Raw genomic sequence first — 25173 nt, 5'->3', positions numbered from 1 at the left:
CCTGCAGTCTAAAAACACGACCGTCCTTGTACATCCCAAACCATGTTTGTACCGGAACAGCGCTGTTGACGCCCAAAACCGTCCTTTTAATGCGGTATTAAAAAATTATGCATGTTCTACTCTTTCTTATGAGCAACAAAATGTATACATTTATCTTAAAGGTTTAAAAATGGTAGTCGCGTGGATCTGTTTCGTATGTCGGCACCGCTGTCGGGGAAAGAGATATAAATAAATAAATGTGAAATCCACGTGACAGTTTTCGTGTGACGGTGACATGTTCTTCACCGTGGAATTATGAACATAATAATTCTTTAACCGTCAATCTGAGAGGTAACTTGGTGTATAGATCATGTGTGTCAGCTTCCGTCTTACGCCGTCACTTGAACAACCGTGCATGACTTCAAAACTACACAAATGTCTGCATAAACGGATCATGTTGGAATTACACACACTGATAACTCGTCGGAAGTATATTCTCGCTGTGATTCAATCTCACAGAAAGTAAAATGGTGTTGCTGAGTCATGGACATTGTGGGTGTATTACTGTTTACAAACTCCTAAGTTCTGACAAGAGAAATGACAACCGCATGGAATGGTTTTGAAAACCTACATCACATATACCTTAAAGGGTAAGCCATATTCCAGTAATATCAAGGGGGGGGGGGGGGGAGTTTACTCATTGTACCATTGTGTCAAATCAAACATGGGTATTTGGAGAGCAAACGCTTTACCCAGTAGGCCACCCCACATTCCCCTGTGTAAAGAAGGATGAAAATCATGTAAACATTGCTAAGCATTACATTACAAACACCAGACAACTCTAATACAGGTCATGTCATTTAACAAGAACCGTGAACTATTCTCAACCTATCCCAACAACAGCACTTTCAATTGCATGTATTTCATCACCACAAAACATTCTACAATAAAAATAACACATGGCTTAGCAAAATAGTTTATTAGTGTACAAACATTCTATAAAAATATTAAATATGTCATCTGCATAAAACATAAAAGACATAGGAACAAGAAATATATAGATTATATGTCCATATACATGTAATAAAAAACATGTTAAAAGGATGTACAGATCATGATTAGTTATTGCATGTTTCTGCTTGAAAATATGTCAGCCTGTCCTGGCCATAAGTAACATAGGAAATACCAACACTAGTTTCATAAATTTGCTCGTAATTGTAATGAACTTAGGATGGGGAAGACATGAAATGAACTGGTGATAAATAATGAGCAAGAGATGCACCAGGAGCAGGAAGCCTTTATCAGCAACAAACTATTGGTACAGAAAGTATACATTGTTGCACAGTGACCTCTAGCAGTTTTGAATAACAAATCTGGTTTTCTAGAATACACAAGTGTTGGTCCCTAATACTGGCAATAAGAGGTAACAAAGGTCGGTCAATTTAGACAAATGCATGCGAAGTGACTGTTGACATATTTTATATCTAGCATACTTTAAGGTTAAAGTAACTCTTACAAATGAAAAGGTATGCCATATTTCTAACAGATCTAGCTGCTAAAGCACATGTGTAGAGACAGCAGCACTGACAGAACAGAAGAACCTTCCACTAGGAACTCCTGGACGTTCTTGGTCATGTCTCTACTGTGAGACTAACACACAGCACAGGTGCTTCAGAGTAACATATACTTCACAAAGTCAGTGTACGACAACACTTTTCCATTTTCCGAATATGAGCTAGTTAAATGGGCCAAGGTAAACAACATCATGCAGAAAACACTTAAAATGTTGTTCCTTACTTTTCAATATTCAGACAATACTTTGCCACATCATATGTGTGGCAATAATCAACACTGCTCTTCAGTCGAGTACATTTTGTCATAGTGAAAGCATAAAAACACTTATCCCCCCAAATCTCAAACCATCAAAAGTCCCCACTTGAGGACTAGCAACTCTAAGCCAGAAAGAGGCAACAGGAACATTCCTAAATTACAGTGGAAGTTCAACTGGTCATCATGATAAAACAGCTACAAACTGTCACATTCATCAGACTAACATCCAAAAACAGATTTTCAAGGTAAAACAGATTTTGTTGGAGAAACATCCATTGGTCACAATCATATTATCACACGGAATCCAATATGAGAGAAAAGCCTTAAAAAAGAAACACATATTTGGGAGAAAAATATCAAATTTTCAAATTAGCAGAAGGATAACATAATCCTTCATAATCAAAACAGCTCTGCAGGTCAAATAAAACCAAACCAATGAAGGAACTATAATAAGATCTAGGGAACAAGAATCCTTTGAGTAGGTTGAGAAGCATCCAACGTCATGTAAGCTGTTGGTATCTGCTGGCACCAGTAGCATTTTAAGTCTGTGTATGCACTTGATGTCTGGTGTTCTAGTACGGTATGAATGATTTTGACACACTTATATAGAAGTACATGTTTCTTGTACAGTATATAAACCAAACACAGCAACCTCAAATCAGAAGGGGCTAAACTAGAACAACATATCCACAGTATGAAACGACAAATAACCATAATAATATTTTTCTGGTAACTTCTGACAACATACCCAACTAAACCCACATAAACAACCATACACTGTTGACAGGCAGCAAAGTTAGTAAAGGTTATGCTTGTCATATAAAGCCATACTCAGCAATGTTCCATATGATAGCAGTCTGCAAACGATTGAGTTTGGTTCCAATTAAGGACTAGGGTAAATACATCAATACCGAGATGTCCAGCCAGGATACTGTTTCTGTCTCTACCTGCATGCAACAGAACCTGTATTCAACACAACAATTACCCTGTTCAATGGTGAACACACTGAATGTACTGTATGTATTGGAACAATTTCTTCAGATGGATGGGCCCCCTCTTACTGCGCATCTATTTATTAGCTTCAGTGTTTTCACTGTAACAAAACAACTTACAGGATCATGCCAGTAGGCCTGAAGTTATCAATAACTGTTTAACTCCTTTGCTCCTGTAAATTTTGTATATAAGAACTATATTACGTATAAAACATTTTAGCAATAATACAAACAACCCATCAAAAAGATATGATTATTGATTCTGCCAGATGTCATACAGTCTTAATTCCAAAGTTTTGAAAGTTCTTAGGCATATGAGATAAAATAAATGGATCTCTTCTGAAACAAACAACAAAATCTGGAATGTCAAAAAACATGGTCATTTGAACACAAAATATCTATAACAAGTGATATTTTTTCTCTGACCAATATTACGCAACAAGGACAAGATTGCATCTCCAATGTAACAAACCAGAAAAACACTCATTGAGAATTTTGAGCATCAGATCACGAGTTCATCTTCATCAGTATTGTTTTCAGGACCGTGAAGGAGCTGGCAGTAGTTGACGACTCGCTTGCTGAGTCTGTGGCGGTGTTGATGGAGGAAATACATTGCAACAGCAGCGACAGCAAGGAGGATGAGGGCACCAGCTGCTGCCAGAGGTACTATATCTGAAGAAGTGTTGGATGGTATTATTCAGGAGTCAACAATTACAGCTCAGAAAATACAGACATGAGCCAAGTATATTGGGCCATAGACTTATTTCCATAGTATTATTTCAGTGTAGCATAAATAAGTTTCCTGAACTTCATTTTTGTAAGATCAAAAGTCAAAATTGCACATTTGCGAACAATCATCTCACCTACAATTACATAATTTCTATTCAATTTTCTGTTGCTTATTTATCAACTGACAACAAGTTAATCAACATATGTACAGTGCCAAGAACTCCTTTAACATGGAGGCCTCTGGGCTTGTGCATGGTGGAACAACACGCAAGTTTATAAATGTGATGTCATTTGTTAAATAGTGGTAAGAAAACAAGCTGAAATTATGTGCTCTGCGTAGAAATGATTTAACATTTGCCTATCAAATTTTACAAAGATCCATCCTGAACTCACTTCATGAAAATTACACATGCCACACTGAAAAACATGCAAATAATTGGAAATGACGTCAAGTGGCCCGATATAACGGGTACGGGTCGCTCATGCATATACATGGTGAAGCAAACCACTCATAGATTCAGCTTCCCATCATGACAACAAAGATTCCTTGATAATGATTTGTTAGAATTAGATTCCATTCATTACTTACAAGAACAACATGGCTCTTCACACAAAAATGTTATGTACAAAACACTGACTAGACGATAAACACACCACTGCCTATAACAATGTGACTAATTTTGGCTGAATGATTTATATTTTATAACAGAACAACAGCTTATCAAGCAGGGTGAAAACTGTTTCAGAATTAATGTAATTCACAGTGGTAAACACTGAGTCAAGGCTATATTATCTGTGGTCACAAAAGGCTACACTATCTGTGGTCAAAGAACTGAGCAACTCTAGCATTCCATCGATCAGGGCATTATTGTAGCTGCCAGGGAGATAACTCTGCCAGGCAAATATCTGCCTCAGACAATCAGTTGCTGCTACATTTCACAATGACAGTCTGACAAGTCACTTACAAGTGTTAGGGGTGGTCGTGGCTCCTGATGCAGCTTGGGTGGAGCCACACATGGAAGCGCGAGATTCCGCCTCAAGTGTCACATTACTGAGCAGTCTGTGGAAGGTGGCAATAGGACATAGAGCGGCACAACCTGCAGAAACACATACAAAATATGAATAAAATCTAATGGTACCACATGAACATCCACAGAACCTGTGTGTGTACAACAAATTCCTTTCGATTCTTCCAGTGGCAAGCCATGATTCACTGACACAATGACTAGACATGATTCACAACACATACATTTGCATAACATTCACTGACACATGGCAGATATTGGATAACATTCACTGACACATGGCAGATATTGGATAACATTCACTGACACACGGCAGATATTGGATAGCATTCATCGACACATGGCAGATATTGGATAACATTCACTGACACACAGTAGATATTGGATAGCATTCATCGACACATGGCAGATATTGGATAACATTCACTGACACACAGTAGATATTGGATAGCATTCATCGACACATGGCAGATATTGGATAGCATTCACGACACATGGCAGATATTGGATAGCATTCACTGACACATGGCAGATACTGGATAGCATTCACCGACACATGGCATATATTGGATAACATAGACTGACACATGGCAGATAACGGAAACAGTTCACACACACATGGCAGACATTGGATAACATACACTGGATAACATACACTGACACATGACAGATATTGGATAGCATTTACTGACACATGGCAGATATTGGATACCTTTCACCGACACATGGCAGATATTGGAAACAATTCACACACACATGGCAGATTTTGGATAACATGCACTGACACATGGCAGAATTTGAACATGATCACAAAAGTTAGAAAATGAAATGCAAAAGTCTTCATTTACTCTCACAGTAATGTGATGTAGCCATTATGAAAATGAAAGTGTGATTGTTCACCTACTACATTGTCACTCAGCGAGTCACTCACCTGGTATTATCAGTGTATATGGAGGTACTGCTGTGTCATTTCTGTACAGGACTTTGACAAAGAATAAGTTGTTCCTGTGATAAAGCTCCAGCATTACACAGGCAGTGTATGGAGGCTGGATGGAATTGAATACTCCAAGTGCTGACAGAAAAGCAATAATGTTGTTATCATGCTGAAAAGAGAGGTAAGCATTCCTCAGCTCTTTCATTCTGAAAATCCTTTAAAGAATATTCTTGGTCTGTAGGTGCGGAAGAAAAATATGAAATAAATAGTCACATTCTGGTTTCTAAAGACACAGAAATAGCAATGAATGAGTTACATACAGATAAAATGTTTCCTAATAGTTCCTGCTTAGAGGTAATTGCATTCATGCTTAATTTTATCGTACTTCTTTGCATTAATTTACTGCTCCAGGTGCAGAGGTGCAGGTATGACTGTTAAAACATAGAGTGCATCTGTCACCTCAACTGATCAGACAAAATTATGAACTAATGAACAAATACTGTCTAACCATCTGGATCAGAGGATTTATTTGCTAGTAACAATTGAAGTTAATTACTGCAGAGCACATATAAATCATTGGACTCTGGTTAACTGAGTGGGTACTTAGTGCTGAGTACACATAATCACTGGCCTATTAGTTAAATGAGTGGGTTCATTTTGTTGAGTACACATAAATCATTGGCCTATTAGTTAAATGAGTGGGTACTTAGTGCTGAGTACACATAAATCACTTGCCTATAAGTTAACTGAGTGGGTATTTGGCACAGAATACACATAAATTATTGGCCCATTGTTTAACTGACATGCACTTACTGCTGAGTACATATATAGCTTCATTTGACTGCCAGGGTCAATCAACTTGAGTTTGATGTTTGACAGCATCTGCTCTAGTAGGGGACCTAAAAAGCAACATGCAACAAACTATCAAGCCCTAGAAACCGATGATGCCTTCCATGTAGGATGTTAGTTTTAGACATTGGCGAATTCCCAAAATACAGATCTGGAACTCTTTCCATACCACATACTGACATTCACTGGGAAATGTTTTGGTATTGTTCCCTCTGGCTAGATCACCTACTACTATAAACATCTGTCCTTGAAACAATCAACACACTAAACACTTGCCACCAGTTGCATAGACAGCTCATGCCAAATGTGTTCTAACAGGACAGTGATCAGAAATGTTTAACACCTGCTACACCATATGACTTTCTTTAGAGTGACCTAATGTTCAACATCAGCAAATACTTATATCTATTTTATGTTTAACATCGCATTTCATTTTATTTTAATGTGGTTGAAAGGCAAATGAAAGTCTTATAAGGTTACCATTTTTGAGCATCTGATATTAGTGATAATAACATTGTGATGAACTCATGAAAAGATTCAGTGTCAATTTTATAATTAGATTCCAAATGCTGTTGGTTGAACAAAATATAAAGGTTCAAACTGAATATACTTGGAAATTGGTCATGACAGAGTAAAGTTAAACACAGCCTACCCCTGACCTGGGTCCAAAAAAACAATGTTTGGACCCATTACGAACCTAGAGTATCACTCACCTGCACCCAACTTCTGCATTTCTGCCGTAGGGTAAGCAAAGGCTGAGGATCGATTGTAGACATCCATCAGAAGCAGAATTTCCGGGTTCATCCAAGAAGGCTGTTTGAGATCATGACGCATCTGTACAAGCATCATTAATGACATCAGTAACATCACCCATAAATAACAATAACAACTACCAACAGTGAACAACTTCATTTCAAGGAATATTTTGGAAAAGCATTTGTGAATACATTTTTCTAATCAAACATTCTGCACTATGCACAAATACATGATTCCTATTATCATGATAACCTTCTTTATCCATTATACTGAGTGTCCATTCCATGTGTTTCCAAATTTGCAGTGTGATAAAACATCTCAATACATTGCTATGCACAGTTGACATAAGATCAATGAATTATTCCCCCAGCTAAACAGTCACAGTACTTCTAATAACCAAAACGACATTCCAGGTTTATTTGAAAAAGCTGCTCTGACCACATCATACCAGAGCAATAAACACATAATAAACTTCCATGATAACACTGTGCCTTACATTACACTGTGGGACTAAAGTCTTAAACCACACTTTGCAACTAAAGCCTTACACCACACTCTGTAACTAAAGCCTTACACCACACTGTGCAACTAAAGCCTAACATCACATTGTGAAACTAAAGCCTTACATCGCACTGTGTAACTACAGCCTTACACAGTACTGTGTAACTACAGTCTTACACCACACTCTGTAACTAAAGCCTTATACCACACTCTGTAACTAAAGCCTTACACCACACTGTGTAACTAAAGCCTTACACCACACTCTGTAACTAAAGCCTTACAGCACACTGTGGAACTAAAGCCTTAAACCACACTCTGTAACTAAAGCCTTACACCACTCTGTAACTAAAGCCTTATACCACACTCTGTAACTAAAGCCTTAAACCACACTGTGCTACTAAAGCCTTACACCACTCTATAACTAAAGCCTTACACCACATTGTGCTACTAAAGCCTTAAACCACACTCTGTAACTAAAGCCTTACACCATACTGTGTAACTAAAGCCTTACACCACACTCTGTAACTAAAGCCTTACAGCACACTGTGCTACTAAAGCCTTATACCACACTCTATAACTAAAGCCTTACACCACATTGTGCTACTAAAGCCTTAAACCACACTCTGTAACTAAAGCCTTACACCACACTGTGTAACTAAAGCCTTACACCACACTGTGGAACTAAAGCATTATACCACACTGTGCAGCTAAAGCCTTACACCATACTGTGTAAATAAAGTTTTACATCACACTGTGCAACTAAAGCCTTTCACAACACTGTGCAACTAAAGCATTACACCGAACAATGTAACTGAATCTGCACACTACACTGTGTAAATAAAGCCTTATACCACACTCTGTAACTAAAGTCTTACACAACACTGTGTAATTAAAGCCTTATACCACACTGTGCAACTAAAGCCTTACATTACACTCTGTAACTAAAGCCTTACACTACCCTGTAACTACAGCTTTACACAACACTGTGTTACTAAAGACAAGCCGTACACCACACTGTGTAGTGTTACTGACAGACTGACACTACACAGTGTCACGGACAGACTGACACTACACAGTGTTACTAACAGCTGACACTAGACAGTATTACTGACAGCTGATATTACAGTGCTACTGACAGACTGATACTACACAGTACTACTGACAGACTGACACTACACAGTGTCACTGACAGAATGTCACTACATAATGTTACCGACAGCTGATATTACACTGACAAAGTGACACTACAGTGCTGAGAGACTGACACTACAATGTGCTGACAGCTGACACTAACCTCACAGTACAATGCATCAGCTATCCTCAGTATGTTTGTCTCGTCAACCTTCCATCCAGTGAACCTGCTCAGGTACTTGAACATTTTCTTGAAAAACAACAGAGTTCAAGTTAATATACTGAAATGGGAATCAGGCAATGTAAGATTTCCTGGGTAAATGTACATTAGAATCTAAACAGATATTAAAAATTTACGTATATTTAACTTATTACTTTACATTATTAAGTACGTTTAACATTTAACATTTTTCTCTTCATCACTACACATTGTTCTATCTGTTACTTTGCTCTATTGCATCTCTGACTGTGCATTATTAAAACAATTGTCTTACACTGTTCACTCTTTCATTTAACATTATTCTCTCCATCACTTTACATTTTTCCATCTATTTCTTTACATTATTGCATCTCTGACTGTGCATTATTCTATCAATCGCTGTACACTAATGCCTCTTTCACATAACAGCATTCCATTAAAATACTTCACACTATTCCATCTGTAACTTTATATTATTACATACACTAAATGGCATTACCCTAGGGCTATTAAAATCATGTAATTTTCTGAATAAAATTGATATTTTATACTTATCCTGACTAATGCTTAATTGTTTATCTCCTCTTCCTGGCCAAGGTAGCAGAACACTTGAAATCCTATGAAGTTCCCTTCTAACAGAAGCAGACGTAAAATTCACACTAATCCATGTATTACCTCCCTTCCTATGCACATAGTCAGCTGATCGGCCATGATAATTCACTCTCTCCTATAATCGCCAGACACGAGAATACAAGAATTGAGTGTCTGAGGCACGAGTCAGGATAAGTATAAAATATCAATTTTATTCAGAAAATTACACATTTTTCCTTATCCTGACTCATGCTTAGTTGCTTACAGAATCTGACAGAAATGTTTGTGGGTCAGTCCATGCTGGATTCTGCTGTCTGTTCCAAATTATGTCCTATAACAGCACGTGATGACACCAAAAGTAGCTAGTGTCCTGCTAGTTTCTGATGCAACTAAATGTCAAGATACAGCAATCAAGACTAGTTGCGACATTTCTTCATGTTCAAATATCTTCATAATGAATACAAGGTCCTAATCACTCATGCTAGTCTGTTCAAGATGTGCGCATAGACTTTGCATCAAAATACTCCGCAAAGCGTCTGGCTTCCACAAGTCATGTGATAAATCGGGTGAGTTAAGCCAGCATCGTTGGGGAACTGTTAGTTGCCGAGCAAAAAGTGGCCCAAACTGATGAATGCCAGTGATGTCCTCCGTGGCTATGTCTCGCAGGTAATGGTTGGCAAACACCGTGTTTGACTTCCAAAAATAGCCTTTCATAATAGTAGATAGTGAGCAGTTTCCATGTAGCGCTAGTGTAGTTGCTAGGGCTCTGACTTCATGTGAGATAGAAGCTCGTGGCGGGTCTAATCCTGCAGCTTTATATGTTTTAAGTATAACAGTTCTAATCCACACTGTGATAGTGTTGCGGGATACTTCCGTGGGTGTCTCAGTAGATATAGGGATAAATAGGCGCTTGAATCGCTGAACCATTGTCTCCATGTGATGAAGAGGGAAATAATGTGCGTTAAAAGGTGGCACATTTTTCTGTTGAAACTTGGTTGCAGACCTAAATGCTGTAGAGAAAGTCGCAGGGATCATAGATACAGGAGCTATAGGTGGGAATGTTAACGTATCAATGCCATCATTCTTCATTTCATGCGTGTTGAATTCATTGGAATCCTTAGATGGTGAAACAAGGTTTAAGCCATCCATGATCCATGATGTGACTTCTGAGTCTGAAAATAGGGCTTCCTTTGGTGACAACTCACAATGGTGTCTAACTTCATTCTTCCTAGAGTAAGACGAATTCATAGATCGCCGACAATCTCGACTGTTTGAGTGTAAGTCCGAAGGGGAGGATGATTGCTATCATGGATGATCTTCTATGAATAGGGAAGACTGAAGGAGACCTTCTCCGTTGACGAGTCCATCCACAAGTGCACTCACGCGAGCATGAGACGTCACCCACCCAAGTATAACTACTCGTGCAAGTGTATCCTTCTGTATTGCAACCCGATGACCGGGACCTGGATCTTCTGGAGTGCGTACGCACATGCATGCACCTCTTCTTCATCATCAGACGTGAGAGCAGGTCTAGATGAATGTACTTGCTGATTCGCAGTCGACATCATTGACGAGTGCAGTCATCTTTCCTCTTCCAACAGTCGCTCCATAAGATTCATCATCTGTGTTGTGAATCGTTGCACGAAGGTGCCTGCGTTGAAGAGCTGTCTACGAAGCCCGAGGTTGCAGTCGACATCTGCGATGACTGTTATAGAAGAAAGGGGTTCTGAGGCGTTGATGATGTTGCCGGTGTCGATCTAGTTGCCAATGTCCGTTGACTGATGTCTTCACTCCGTAACATCAACGGAGACTCGTAAAAAAATTGACGTTCTTCCAAGGGGGCGATCTCTTCCCTGAATGGATTTTTCATCAAAGAGGGATGATTCTGAAATGACTTCGGCTTCGAATGACTTAGATTTCTTGGGCTGTGATGGCCCTGCCTCAACAGACGGTCTCTTCTGTGTCTTGGGAGGGGACTTGCCCGACCCTGGACACAACCTCGGAAATATAGCTGGCACATCACTGGAATCAGCATCAATAATAAAATGGTTACCCGACTTTATTTCACCAGATTTAGACATGGCTAACGTGAGCCGACATTGCTTATCTCTAGCATGTATGTGTACAGACCATAATTATAATAAGATTTCTGCTTCAGACAAATTAATACAAAATACAAAATTTACAAGTATGAGCAGAACATAAAGGTTTACATGCCGGGCAAAGTAAATGCGGGTCAACTGCCGACAGCCGTGACCTGCACTGAAAACACGATTTCATCAACTGAGACTAAGTCTGAGTCGGGCGATAGGAAGAGTCATGGGTCAGTGTGAATTTTACATCCGCTTCTTTTAGAAGGGAACTTCAAGGGATTTCAAGTGTTCCACTACCTTCGCCAGGAAGAGGAGATAAGCAATTAAGCAGGACAAGGAAAAATAAGTTTGTTATGAGAAATGGGTAAATGACTTTCCAAATTTAATGGCATCAATAACTTAATGATACACTTCAGGTGAGAACATTCTCTTTGAATTGGAGTACTTACGAGTTGCAAAAGGTAAAATACTTTTAAGAACAACTCTGGCTAAATGCTATAAACCTCCAACAACAGCCCAGTGAATGGATCACTGCTATCTTACCTTACAGTGGTTGAGAAAACCTGCCCATGCAGAGGATGTACTCCTCCATTCTTGTTTTAGACTCTCCTTAAGAGGACAGGGAGCCATGGACAAAAGCTGTGAACATATGAACAAGATCAAGTATCAACCACATAGAGTATGTGAATCAGTGAAAATATGTTTATGAACATGAAAACTATATTTGTTAGTCCAAGCTTTGAAGGCAACAACAAAGTTGTTTTGATTAATTGCACATTTTAAGTGATAAATGACAGGAAATAGTTTGTACTGATCCCATCTTTGACCACTGTGGAAATATGCCTGCAAACTTTCAGCTTCCACTTCCAAAACTCAGTCGTGTAAAACTGAGGGTGATGACAGCAGACCTTCACAACAACTGACTGGACCATCATCAGATGTATTACCTCTGAAGGATCGAGGTTGCTCATACAATTAACAGTTCAGTCATACCTTGTCCTTCTGTGTTTATCACTGTTCTGATCAAGATCTGAGAAGGCCAAACATTTGATTTGTGCTTCAGCTAGCAGACCGAAATGGTATCAGTTTGCCACTAGACTAGAAAGATTCATCAAAGAAAGTTATGAAGTTAAGCTCCTCTCTGGAAATGACCACAACCCTCTTTTTAAGGAAGCATGAGAGTAACCAAGTACCTGATCATGACTTTGATCTTGATAGTGAACTCTGACTGGTTGCAGCATGGTCTTCATGTTACATTGGCTGGCATTAGCCAGCAGCATCCCTTCCATCACACACTCCGCTGTCATTCGTGCTCGCGTAACAGAAGTGCTGCGTACATACACCTGAAACCATTAGCCATGAAATATACCAGTGCCACAGCACTGACACTCACCTGAGCATGTAGCGTAGAGTAAAACGTCACAATGATAGATACTCCACCAAAGTTGCTGTGCACCAGTGATTTTCGAAAAAAATCTTGTGACTTTAACCAAATACAATGTTATCAAAAGTTACCACAATGTCTGACCAGATATTTATAGAGTAAGTAATGTATTGTATAAAGACTTCAAGACTATGGTATTAGCAAGGTAAGCTGCTTCACCTCAGAATCTGTCAGAGATCCAAAATTCAGCTGTTTATAGTTGTCCTTCAAGAAGCGTCCCAAATCAAAAGATTGTTCTGCTCCTACCTGAAAAACAAAAGGTGCATCCATTGTTTTACATGGTTATCACCCTGGTGCAGACAGTGTTGTAAAGGTTATCACCTGGGTGCATAGGTTGTTTTACATGGTTATCACCCTGGTGCAGACAGTATTGTAAAGGTTATCACCTGGGTGCATAGGTTGTTTTACATGGTTATCACCCTGGTGCAGACAGTATTGTAAAGGTTATCACCTGGGTGCATAGGTTGTTTTACATGGTTATCACCCTGGTGCAGACAGTATTGTAAAGGTTATCACCTGGGTGCATAGGCTGTTTTACATGGTTATCACCCTGGTGCAGACAGTATTGTAAAGGTTATCACCTGGGTGCATAGGTTGTTTTACATGGTTATCACCAGGGTGCATACACTGTTGAACATGATCATCACAAGGGTGCAGTGTTCTACATGGTTATCACCAAAGTGTTTTACATGGCTATCACTAGGGTGCATGCAATGTTATCACCAAGGTGCAGACAGTGTTTTACATGATTATCACCTGCGGGTGCAAGCAGTGTTTTATATGGTTATCATCAGAGTGAAGGCAGTGAGTTACATCATTATCAGCTGGGTGCTAGCAGTGTTTCACAAGGGTTCAAGCAGAGTTTTACAAGGTTTTCACTAAAGCACAGTCCATGTTTGTTATGGGGTGTTGGGATTGAGTCATGAAAAATAGGCAGGGAATGGCAAATTTGGAAACTTGCTCCCTGGACACAAAACTGTCAATTATACAATGACTGTGTAGGATGAGTAACATAATAATGCCTTACATCCGTTGATGACATACATCCTTGTTAACACATAGATGTTGTCCCCTCCACCCCCTCCAACAGGCAATATTCTCATATACTGGTACATACATCTGTCAGCATTCCCCATCCCATCCGCCAGGTGGCTTGCTGGTACTGGTCTGTTGGGTAGGTGCTCTGGGGTGCTCGATCACCATGGCGAAACAACTATCAACAAAAGCAGAAATCAGTAGATGTAGATTTCTGAAGAGGCATGATGTATGCAATCATTACCAATGTGTCCTGAGACAAAAGTTTAACTTAGATATCATGGTGTGAATATTGCAGAGTAACTGTAAACATGGTAAACATGTATTGTGGGAAGGAACTGAGGGACATCTAGCACGCTGTACGTGAAACTGCTTCATACTTTGTACGTCATATTTCTACTTTCAAATCCAATGGCAGACTATAAATTGATGCAAAAAGTAACCATGGTGACGATGATACCAGGGACTATGAAAATGAAATGTGTGTATTACCAGAGAATATTTAAAAAAGCTAATTTGTTTAACTGAAGGTCAGTTGTGCTGTAGATCATGATACTTTATACATTTTTTTTAACACTTAATTCCTTTTTATGATGTGGGCACAGTATTTCTTACACATATAGCAGGTCAGCATATTTGTGTATTATATGGCAAGTCAAGTTATAGTAATTATCTATGTAAATAGAGATCATCATATACTTGTACAAACAGGATAAAGGGCTAGAACTGGCTGTTGGAAAATTTTGTTACCAATGTTTTCATCTTCTCTACCATATTCTAGAAAGAGAAATTGACTAAAACTTTAATTTATTCGAACAGCAAATAAAGCAAGAGTCATCACAAGATGACATATCCCCGGCCCCCACATATTTGAAAGAACAAATCATCTGACAGTTACTTGATGCTTTTTAAGACTGAGTTTGAATTGTTTCCATGGAAACCATGAAAAACATAGATGACAAATATCTGTAAATAGCTGAGGGCACCACTTCAAGATCTGCCTCATAAATCTGCCTGTTTCCGTAGAAAGATAGGAAACAGTTTTCAAGTTGTGTTCCGGAAACAAAGTCCACCCGTCCCATTTGAGACTAAATCCAAATTGTTTCCATGGAAAACAGGAAAAATAAGTATCACAAATATCTCAAAATACCAAAGGCACCTTTTGGGCACCTGCCTCATATATCTGCAAGTTTTGCTGAAAGATATTAAAAAGTCAGAATCATTTCCATGGAAGCGGAAAAAAATACAAATGGAAAAATATCTGTAAATAGCAAAAGGCACAACCTTAGGTTTTGTTCCACCACATTTTGTTGAAAAATATTGAATGTTTTTTTAGATATGGTCCAGAAACAAAATGATTAAGGATGGACAGACGATTATATGCCCCGCATTACATGCTGGGGGGGATAATGAGTTGCTCAAAGACCACAGAATGGGTCTAAGGTACATATATCCAAGAAAGCCCACTGAAGTCCAGAAATGTGGCAAGTCTAGATTTAAAAATGAAGAAAGTCTCAGATCTTCTCTTCATTATATGTTAGGTTGTTTACCATGAACTTTCTTCTGTGATATATGTTCATTTCAGAGACTAGGTGTTAGTATAATATAAATAAGAAACATGGGAATATGACAGTTGGTGGTTATGAGACGTCAGGGAATTTGTTTTGTTTGTCTTAAGTTAAGAGTCAGTAAAATCCAGCAATATCACGACAAGGGGCATCAGAAATGGCTCCACACATTGTGCTCACAGAGCAAATCAAACTGAGGTCTCCGGCATAATGAGCAAACTGTTCAACCACTATTCTACCCAATGTCCACTTTTTCTGATGAATAACTGATTGGAATATGGAAACATAACCCAATACTGACTGATACCAACTGCACTGTACTAATCTCCAAAATTCGAACATGCCATTCACTCGAAATATCATACATTAACTGATATATATATGGTCCAGTTATTGTGGGTCAGGTGACACATAAACTGGACAATACGTTCCAACTGAAATCATCTGACCCACCTGTAGGATAATAACCCACAACCACTCACGCATAACCAGCTGAAACCAGGGGTTTTTTCTGGAAAATTTGTTCATGATTCTGTACTTTCTCTGTGGACAGATAGACAGGTAACCAGACGATGTATGTACCCCAAAGCATGTATGATTTACCTACAATTTATCAATAACATTACTACTTACAAGCTGCACTAAAGACAGTGTTGTATTTGTTCCGTCGCTTTGTCCATCTGAACTGACCCTTGAAAGACTGCATACCAACGCAAGCAAAATCGTCCAGGCTGGGGACATGTCCGACGAGCGAGTTACGACACGACTGTAAGCAAAAGGATGAATAGTCGCTATAAAAACACTTTCAAAACAATGACCATCACCGCCAATCGGTGCAACCGGTTACTAGAAGCCAGTAAACAGCGAACTTCCCAAGACCCTGCCTTCTTCTCTTCTGTTCACGTTCCTAACTTCCGTGCCCCCTCAAGGGACGTAACTCCCACACTTGCTCCTACCTGCCTCCACTTTTCACTCCAAGGAGGGGAGAGAATTCACTCGAGTACTGAGTAACAGTTACAGTTGATACGCTCTAAAGAGAGGACACAATTTTTGACCATGTACCCGGAGGATTATATTTTGTAACATTACTATTTGCATTTGAATTTGTTGTAAATGCATATAGAAACCTCCTTACCACAGATGGGTTATGTTGCATTATTTCAAGTGGTAAAGGGTTTTTCGTGAGAGATCATAGTTGTGGGTGGGTGAGAAAGTGCACAATCGTGTGTTATATATTTACCTGTACACCATTTTATAACGCCACGCTCATCACATGTGGTTCATAATTCATGTCATGTACAAAATCAATGACTCTCCCCAGTAGTATACACGTACGTGTGTACATAAATTGACGACACCCTTTCCACACCAGGACCAGCTAAGTGACCCCTCCCCCACCCCCTTTCAAATCTTCAAAAATCTACATGAATGTCACACATGGACTCTCCACTGTGTCTTAATCCATAAAACAGTGCTAAAATACCATTTTGTAACATCAAATGCATCCCGATAACTGACTGGCTCATTAAAGTCCTTCTAACTGTACATTCCCAACACGGGGTCAATCAAAAGTGCTCAGTCTTAGTTCTGTTCGATTTGTCAAAAGCAACTTAACTGTGTATCCCCAAATGTGTTTATATCTTTAGTGTCGTGTATATCAACACACCATTCTGCTACGACACGATACATCACATGAAAATATAGTGGTCCGTTACAGAGAGACCGCTTTCCTTCCGAGTGTCCAGAATAGCCTCATTTTATGTTTGGTATGTGTTCGGTCAAAAACCACAAATATAACATTACATATTTCCAGGTCGATTGAACATTTTCATAAATACACCTTTATTATTATAGCTTTTTAAATCGCTTTCCCAACTCTCAACTCTGGCGAAAAGCCTTATGTCACTGCAAAGGAACTGTATGCCAGCCTTACAAAAGAACAGGCAGATTACTGTGTGGCCCGCATGAGGCCTTACGTCGACAAGACGAGCCGAACAATACCCAATACATACGACTACGCCGATTTCACTCGTCACGGGCACGCTGGTCAAAGTGATGCCCTGTTATTACAATGTGTTGATGTTTATACCCACTTTCTTGCTTTTATCTAATCTGACGAGTTCATATTATATGATCTGATACAGACGCCACCAGAATGCTGCAGTAAGCTTGCACATGATGTTGTGAGTTCCATAAATTTCACTATAAACTCCGTATCTTGCTGGGAAATACCTACGCAGCTTGACCAGTTATCATGGAGTAATACCTTAAACCAAAATTCACTGCTAGATATTACAACACGCGACACATAAGGGTTAATATACTAGAAAAATATTGGTTACACCAAGGTCAGTTATCGCCGAGAGAAACACACTAGTGTATGGTTATATAACTCACACCACAGACATGCTATTCAGGGAGGTATAAACTACACAACATGCAGGAATTTAAAAGATGTTTCCAGATAAATCCTAGCCCGAGGCAGCATGAACTCATCTCCTAGAGCACCTTTCAGAACGGCAACAGCTATGTCTGCATTGCGTAATTAATTGCCTGGATATGTTTTAACGTTTTTGTGAAGGATACAGCTTAATTACCACCTGCGCGCATTACAACAACACTAAACAATTACTCCGAGCCTATAGGGGTTTAGCTCAGAGCGTTTGTTGGGATACCATAAATCATCCAGACATCCACTAAATGTGTGGCAGTTCAATTAGGATTTGCAGAATTATGCGCTCTCCCCTGTGTGGTCGTTTCGTTTATTTTAGGGTATTCTAAGGCACAACTCGTTTTATATTATCAACCAACCTTAATATTTTTTATTATGTCAATTATAACTAAAAGAGTTTGAAGATGAAAGAGCTAGGCCGTACGATTTGGACTTGTACGATTTGTACGATTTGGATTTGGACTCACGTCATCTCGAGCCCTCAACTCATATGGAAAATTGTACCGACTCTTTAAATAAAGTGTGATTAGCTACGCAACCTTCGCTGAGCTAGTTCCCCACAAACGACCATGATACATTATCAACATAAGGAAGTATCCGTGTGTTGTTTTATCAACCTTTCACAACAGAAGTATAGTAGGTGTATCACTTGCACTTTAGAATATTCTGTTCGATACGTGTGTACATATGCTACCCATCAAAAGTTTACACCAACGAGCGTAAATGCAGTCACTTACTCCAGTCTACTGTTCTAAACTAGATTTTGCAAAATATTCCATACCGTTTAAAGGTACTGTTCACACATGAAGTGGTGTATTGTGAAAGAAATTTGTAACGTTGAAAAGATTATTGTCATGATTTCAATCAGGTTTCTGGCCAAACTCTGGTCCTCGGGTATAACTGGAAAATTATATGACTCTTTCAAAAGTTACCTACAAAATAGGAAACAATTTGTCGTTAACGCGTTATCAACGGTCATAAATCCACCCAGCGACCGGTCTTAGCTGTTGTCCCTCAAAGATCAGTGCTTGGGCCGCTTCTTTTCCTAAATCTATATAAAAAATCTCGTCGATGGTATTCTGAGTAAAATCAAGCCTTTTGCAGATGACACATCACTCTATATAATAACTGAAGACCCAGAACGTTCTTCGATGATACTGAATAACGATTTACCTCTCAATTCAGATTGGCCAAAGAGATGGCAGAAGAAATTTAGCCCAGAGAAAACTAAAGCCATGCTATTTACTAAAAGTTATCTTTCCAGTCCCACATCCCCCCTATATATGAATGGTGTTAGAATATCAGAAGTCAACAGCCATGAACACTTAACTTTTCAAAATGACGGCAATCGGCATGATCATATGGGTAATATCGTTAAAAAGTCAGTCCGCTTACAAATTGCTTCATCATGTATAAATTGATACATTCATACTTCCTATATTTGATTACTGCGATCACACTTGGGATGACTGTACAAACGAACAGTCTAAACTACTTGAAGCTTTACATCTAGACGCTCTCCGAACTATATCTGTGGTTCGGTAAGAGGCACGAAACACGAACCTGCATACAAACTGGACTCATTTCATTGACCGAAAGGAGATACTGCCATAAACTGTGTATATTTTATAAAATGGTCCATGGACTGGATACACATAACTTATCAGTCTGTGTTCCCCCGAACATTTCAGAATTGACTACTTGTGAATTACTTAATTCTAGTAACATACAGAACATCATGTTTAGATCCACATCTTACAACTACCTCCTGTCTACCTTCTGTTAGTCATATTTGGAACTCCCCCGCTAGTGCTACCCGAGACACCCCCACACATGCGCAGTTCAAACGTATTGTTAACAAGGATAGACCACTGAGTCCAAATTTCAAAAAGTATGCCAACTTCGGATCACACCATTGTCAAATACTAGTAATACCATGCAAACTCCGTCTTGGTTTTAGCGACTTGAACTCACATCTTGTTGATAGGCATTCAGCTGAAGGCTCCTCCTGCCTTTGTGGTCATTCTACAGAGGATCCATTACATCATTTTCAGGTGTGTCCTCGATTTAATCCCTTCAGACAAAACAAATACTTCTGCGCCAAAGGATTTGATATCAAAACTATTCTGCACAGTGATAGCCGATTTAATGACGTTGACGGTAATAATCTAGCAACACCAGTCTATAATCACATCCAAGAAACAAATCGATTCACTAAATATGAAATCTAACACCGATATTTAGCAAATATATTAAGAATGTACCATTATTATCAGTTTAAGTCCAAGAACCTTCACTTGATACCCATCATCATCAACCTGGATGTATTCCGCTTTCATTAACGTGTGACGTCTGAGTGTGTATGTTCAACATTATGTGGGGGACTGATATAGGCAATTTTGCCTTTTCGCCAATCCCCCCAAACCTTGTCCTTTGTAAAATTATACAGATGTGTCATCAGAGGAAAATATATGTTTAAACCAACTTAACACCCAAGCCTAGCTGTTCACATGCACGATATGACACGTGCCTTTCAGCAATTTGATTCAAGATCCTCGTGCGATTCATCGGCATAAAGTTTGCAGTTGGTTCCCCCAAGTTAGTGTGCACGTTAGATAAGAAATACATTTAAAACATGGCTTATAGTGAGTGTTTGAGTCTAAACTTTTGATGGGGAGTATATATGGCATGTGGGCATTCAGTTAACCACTTGAATACAAACACTTACGGTTTTGAAAAGGAATATTCCAAATTGAGAAAGAAACTCACATGAAACACATACCATATTGTAGTTTAATACGACGAGTATATGGATGACAACTTCTTTTTATTGTCTAACACGACGTGTCTGGGCTACTTCTTGCCCCTTCTTCTGGTGATAGAGATAGGATTACAAGATATATTATATATACTAGTATTTACAGGAAGAAGATAATTACATGAATATATAAACAAATCACAGAGAACAAATGCAGTTATAAAAACAATGATAACATGGATAAGTAGTCTGTCGTACAGACCCTGAAGTATATATATCCAAGAAAGCCCACGCAAGTCTAGAAAATGTGGCAAGTCTAGATTTCCATAGCTTCTGAAAATGAAGGAAGTCTCAGGGCTCCATTTCATTATATTATTTTTTTTCACTATGCACGTTTTTCAGTAAAATATGTTCATTTCAGAGACTAGTCTAAGGGGTAAGGTGAAGTCATTTAACAGATGTGCACACCTCAGAGTGATACACAGATTAATAGATTTACAGGAAGGCAGAAGTGTACATGTGAATACAATCAAAGAGGTAGATGAAACAGACGTTATGTAAACAATGATGATAGGGAGATGTATAAACAACAGAGTGATATACAGCTGATATTCACCAGCTTCTAAATGCCTCTTAAGAATCTCATATTTTAATTTGCTTAAGAAGCATTCCAGAGGATGCTGGTGTACCCTATCACGCCCCCATATGCTTGAAAACTGTATAAAACCTGTACTGAAACCTCGCAATTGTTAAAATAAAGAAGCTGATCATAAATGAAGTTGTGTCATCACTATACAAATGTACATGTATTTTAAGCAGACAGCAAGGTGTTAGGTCTGGGATGATTTGGTTCTCTTCATCCCCTTGATCTCCAGGTCTTTTGCACACCCTTACTGTTGTCATGTCGTTGTTAATAATGGAAACAAAATATCATTGTTTCCAGCACTGTTGCATTATTACCAGAAAGACTGGAAACAATGTATGTTTCTTTGAACATACTCTTTATTAACTCATACATCAGTTGGGAGACTTGTAATGAGGCCACGTTTGAATAAGGTCATAAAACTTCTGACCAGGACAGGCTGTTTGTCTGACGTCACGGTGGCCGTAGATGACGTAGTCCGTGCGGATTTTGCCATTGTCTACGCCACACTTGATCAACTGCTTCACAGCGTTGAGAGCATCGGTGTTAGGAACGTGATCAGTGAAATCCCCAATCACACAGAACCCTGATAGTGAAAACAACTGAAGATGATTAAAACGAATACCAGAATACACCCGTTCTCCACTAAGTGGGACGTTTTCAGTTTTTTTTCCCGTTTTTGTCGTTCCAATGACCATATTGTAATACCATACCGAAACATGAGTCTCATTAACCTATTCAGACAAAGACCTACTTTTCAGCCGATTCAAATTTTCTCGCGTGAAAGTGAAAATAAACATCACAAACAACACCGGTTACACCGAATTCCAAATCCTTGTTTCATAAGAAAGTGGTATTTGCAAATGAATATTAATCTTAAACTTCAATAACGCCGTATTTCTACATTGTATGGCGAGGTGTAGGCAGCATGAGGTTAACGAAGACGTCACAGACTGTCCCTGTTTGATGAGATCGTCAAATGATTGACAATGCATCTGGCTCACTTGTTACAACTGGTTTTTGTTTTCGCTTGTTGCGTGTAGTTCTGTATCGCACAATGAGATTGACATAATATCATTTCCGAACCAGACCGCCACGGGTTCCTAGCGATAGATCCTCGTTTGGAGATTGATGTAATTTGAACTTAATCATTTGTTTGTTTGTATTATTCATTTTTTGTTGGTCCGATCACGTTCATAATATTTTATAAATGAGTGTATTTGTAGTCATGCTATGGTCTCCTCTCCAGTGGCATGGCAATGTTAATGGTTGTTTGAGTTAATATTAAGCTAAGATACTGTTAGAAAATGAAGTTTCGAGTTGATTTTGTTGTTTTAAAGTGATATCCACCAATGACAGATGTCCATTAGGTAAGTTAAAATGGCATCTTGGAATTCTGTCTGTCTGTCGCAGGTGTTTTGTTGGGAACACTTAATGTTTCATATTACAATGATAACGGTTGTTTGAGATGTTGCTGTTGTGTTAAAGTGATATTCAAACATAAACACATAATGAGAATTGTCCATCAGATACGTTAAACATGCACCTCCTGTCTCTGTGTCGCAGGTGTAAAGGGCAGCTATTATCATAATACGGATTTTCTTCCAAGTAGTTGTGTTATCTCATGTTATCTCACGTTTGAAGATATTTTGAATAATACAATAATACAATGATACAATGATACAATAATACAATAATACAATAATACAATGACAATGAAAAATACATCAGGTACGTTAACCTTTGAATCAATTTTATATTTTCATATTTCTTAAATGCGTTCCTTAGAAGCAGTGATTCTACTTAGTCCCTCATTAAGAAAATACTTTCAACTATTTTTATATCAATATCGCACCTCACTTCCGGGCAAGGTCAAGTTGTGATTTAAAACAAATACCTTTAAAATTCTTAAATGATCTGAAATTTCATGTCTCTTTATATTTACCGTACATCACGAAATCATTCAATATCAGACATTGTGTGGTGAAATATGATTAACAACACATTCACGAACTCAACAGCAATGCTTAAAAGAACACATTGTTTACATTTCAAAGCAGTATTTTTATGTAGTTATGTACCATGTTAACGTACCTGATTTTCTGAAATTTGATATACATTAGTTAAGTCATTGCTTTAAATAATCTATTTGTGTCCATTCAGATTTGTGGGTCATCAAGTTATTGTTCCAGATACCCTGTGTCTTCTTTTAGACAAAACATTATGAAGCGAATAATATTCGCCAGAAAAAATGAAATGTTACAGATCCAAACCTGTCTCATGTAGTAGAGAATGGGTGAATAACGTTACAAATAAATAGATAAGTTGCCATCGTCCACTATAAACGAGACATCAAGTATATTAAAAGTTATTGTCATATTAAATGTACACAGTAAGTAGTATAATCTGTATTTCTTTTCCGGTCATGAAATTCAAAGCGCACGATTCGCAAATTAAGGTCTCATGCAGCATTGAGGGTGAAATGGATAAACTGGCGGGCAGAGGAAAGTATAATCATGAAAACTGGATTTGTGCAGCACACAACTAAAAGCCAGACAGTCTCCGGAACACTGCAAGCTTCAGGTGATACTTAATGAAGAAATACATTTCTAAAGTTCCATCGTAATTCTAAAAAATCTTGTGTTTAACCCTAATACAGATATCCGTCTTAATATCGAATTCCGTATATCATGTGCCTCAAAGCACCATTGGAACAAAGCCTTGAAATTCTGGGACAAGTCATGTTTAATGGAGAAAGGCCTTACCAAGTCCATCGTAGTTATGGTTGAGGGTGTGGGTTCCAACCTTGTCCCAGCCTCGAGATTCATACACGTTTCCGTCTTCTCCAATGACGAAGGTGTAACCAATATCGTCCCAGCCTGTATCAGCAGATATTGCCTTTGTTTGCTCATAGTTAAATCTTAGATGATATCTGGAATTTTTATAGCGCATTATTCACTTAATACCTCACCATTCCACACAGACACCCACTGGCTTCCTAGCGGAATATTGTCAGGGTTGGGACATGTTAGTGTATGTATGGTACTCATCCAGCACAGCAAAAGAAATTCAAGATATAAAAATGAAGTCTCATGTAAGTAAGCGTTCATGTTGTGTCATCCATTTAAAAGCACACAGGGTTGCGTATCTCTCGTTGTTCAATTTAGTTTCGTGTGCAAAACCGGTCTCTGTGGGAATAGTATTTCAGGAGACGTGACCTTAACGACTGAGTGAATGACTGAGTAGAGTTGTACGCCACATCACAGCAGGCGGGTCCATGAAGGAGACCATCCCGACGTGATGGTAGTCTCAGATAGCAAGAAATTCCGTGATACCCGCACATACGTATCGAGCGTGAGAGTGACAAATCATAAACAGGTATAGAGACGAATTTCAATCCCGAAACATAGGGCTTATACTCGCTTTAGTGAAGCAAACTGTATGCTTTGCCTAGAGCCATTGTACCATACAAAACACCAGAAGACGTGACCTCACCATGTCCATCCATGTGATAGTTTTGATATGACCTCATGATGGCCTTGCAGGTCGACTCATCATGACAACTGGCGGAGGCCCCGTGGTGAATATATACGTTCTGGGGCGTGGCTGACAGATTACTGATATGCACCTTTGGGGCTCTAGCGCCCCACGCAGCACGTGACAC

General features: G+C 38.8%; 2 protein-coding genes across 5 annotated transcripts in view; both read right to left on the bottom strand.

The window, feature by feature from the left end:
* Positions 1-943: 943 nt before the first annotated feature.
* LOC137256297 (prostatic acid phosphatase-like) lies at positions 944-16600 on the bottom strand. Its single transcript, XM_067794043.1, has 11 exons — positions 16290-16600; positions 14171-14266; positions 13213-13299; positions 12803-12952; positions 12153-12248; positions 8890-8976; positions 7052-7172; positions 6303-6388; positions 5487-5658; positions 4496-4627; positions 944-3473 (listed from the first exon to the last, which is right to left on the bottom strand). Exons 1-11 carry the CDS (start codon positions 16395-16397, stop codon positions 3304-3306), a joined length of 1305 nt encoding a protein of 434 aa, XP_067650144.1. The 5' UTR covers positions 16398-16600; the 3' UTR covers positions 944-3303.
* A 4280-nt stretch (positions 16601-20880) lies between these two features.
* LOC137255925 (peptidoglycan recognition protein 1-like) overlaps positions 20881-25173 on the bottom strand; it is an 11023-nt gene continuing 6730 nt past the window's right edge. For all 4 annotated transcript variants that reach the window (XM_067793523.1, XM_067793525.1, XM_067793524.1 and 1 more), the window contains 3 exons: positions 25005-25173; positions 24275-24388; positions 20881-22095 (listed from right to left, as the gene is read on the bottom strand). The exon at positions 25005-25173 is cut by the window's right edge. In XM_067793523.1, coding sequence (XP_067649624.1) covers positions 21884-22095; positions 24275-24388; positions 25005-25173 — 495 coding nt within the window. In that variant the 3' untranslated portion in view covers positions 20881-21883. The remainder of the gene's footprint in view (positions 22096-24274; positions 24389-25004) is intronic.

The sequence above is a fragment of the Haliotis asinina genome, chromosome 11, assembly GCF_037392515.1.
Source record: "Haliotis asinina isolate JCU_RB_2024 chromosome 11, JCU_Hal_asi_v2, whole genome shotgun sequence".
NCBI lineage: Eukaryota > Metazoa > Mollusca > Gastropoda > Lepetellida > Haliotidae > Haliotis > Haliotis asinina.
This window is presented reverse-complemented; position numbering and strand designations above follow the sequence as displayed.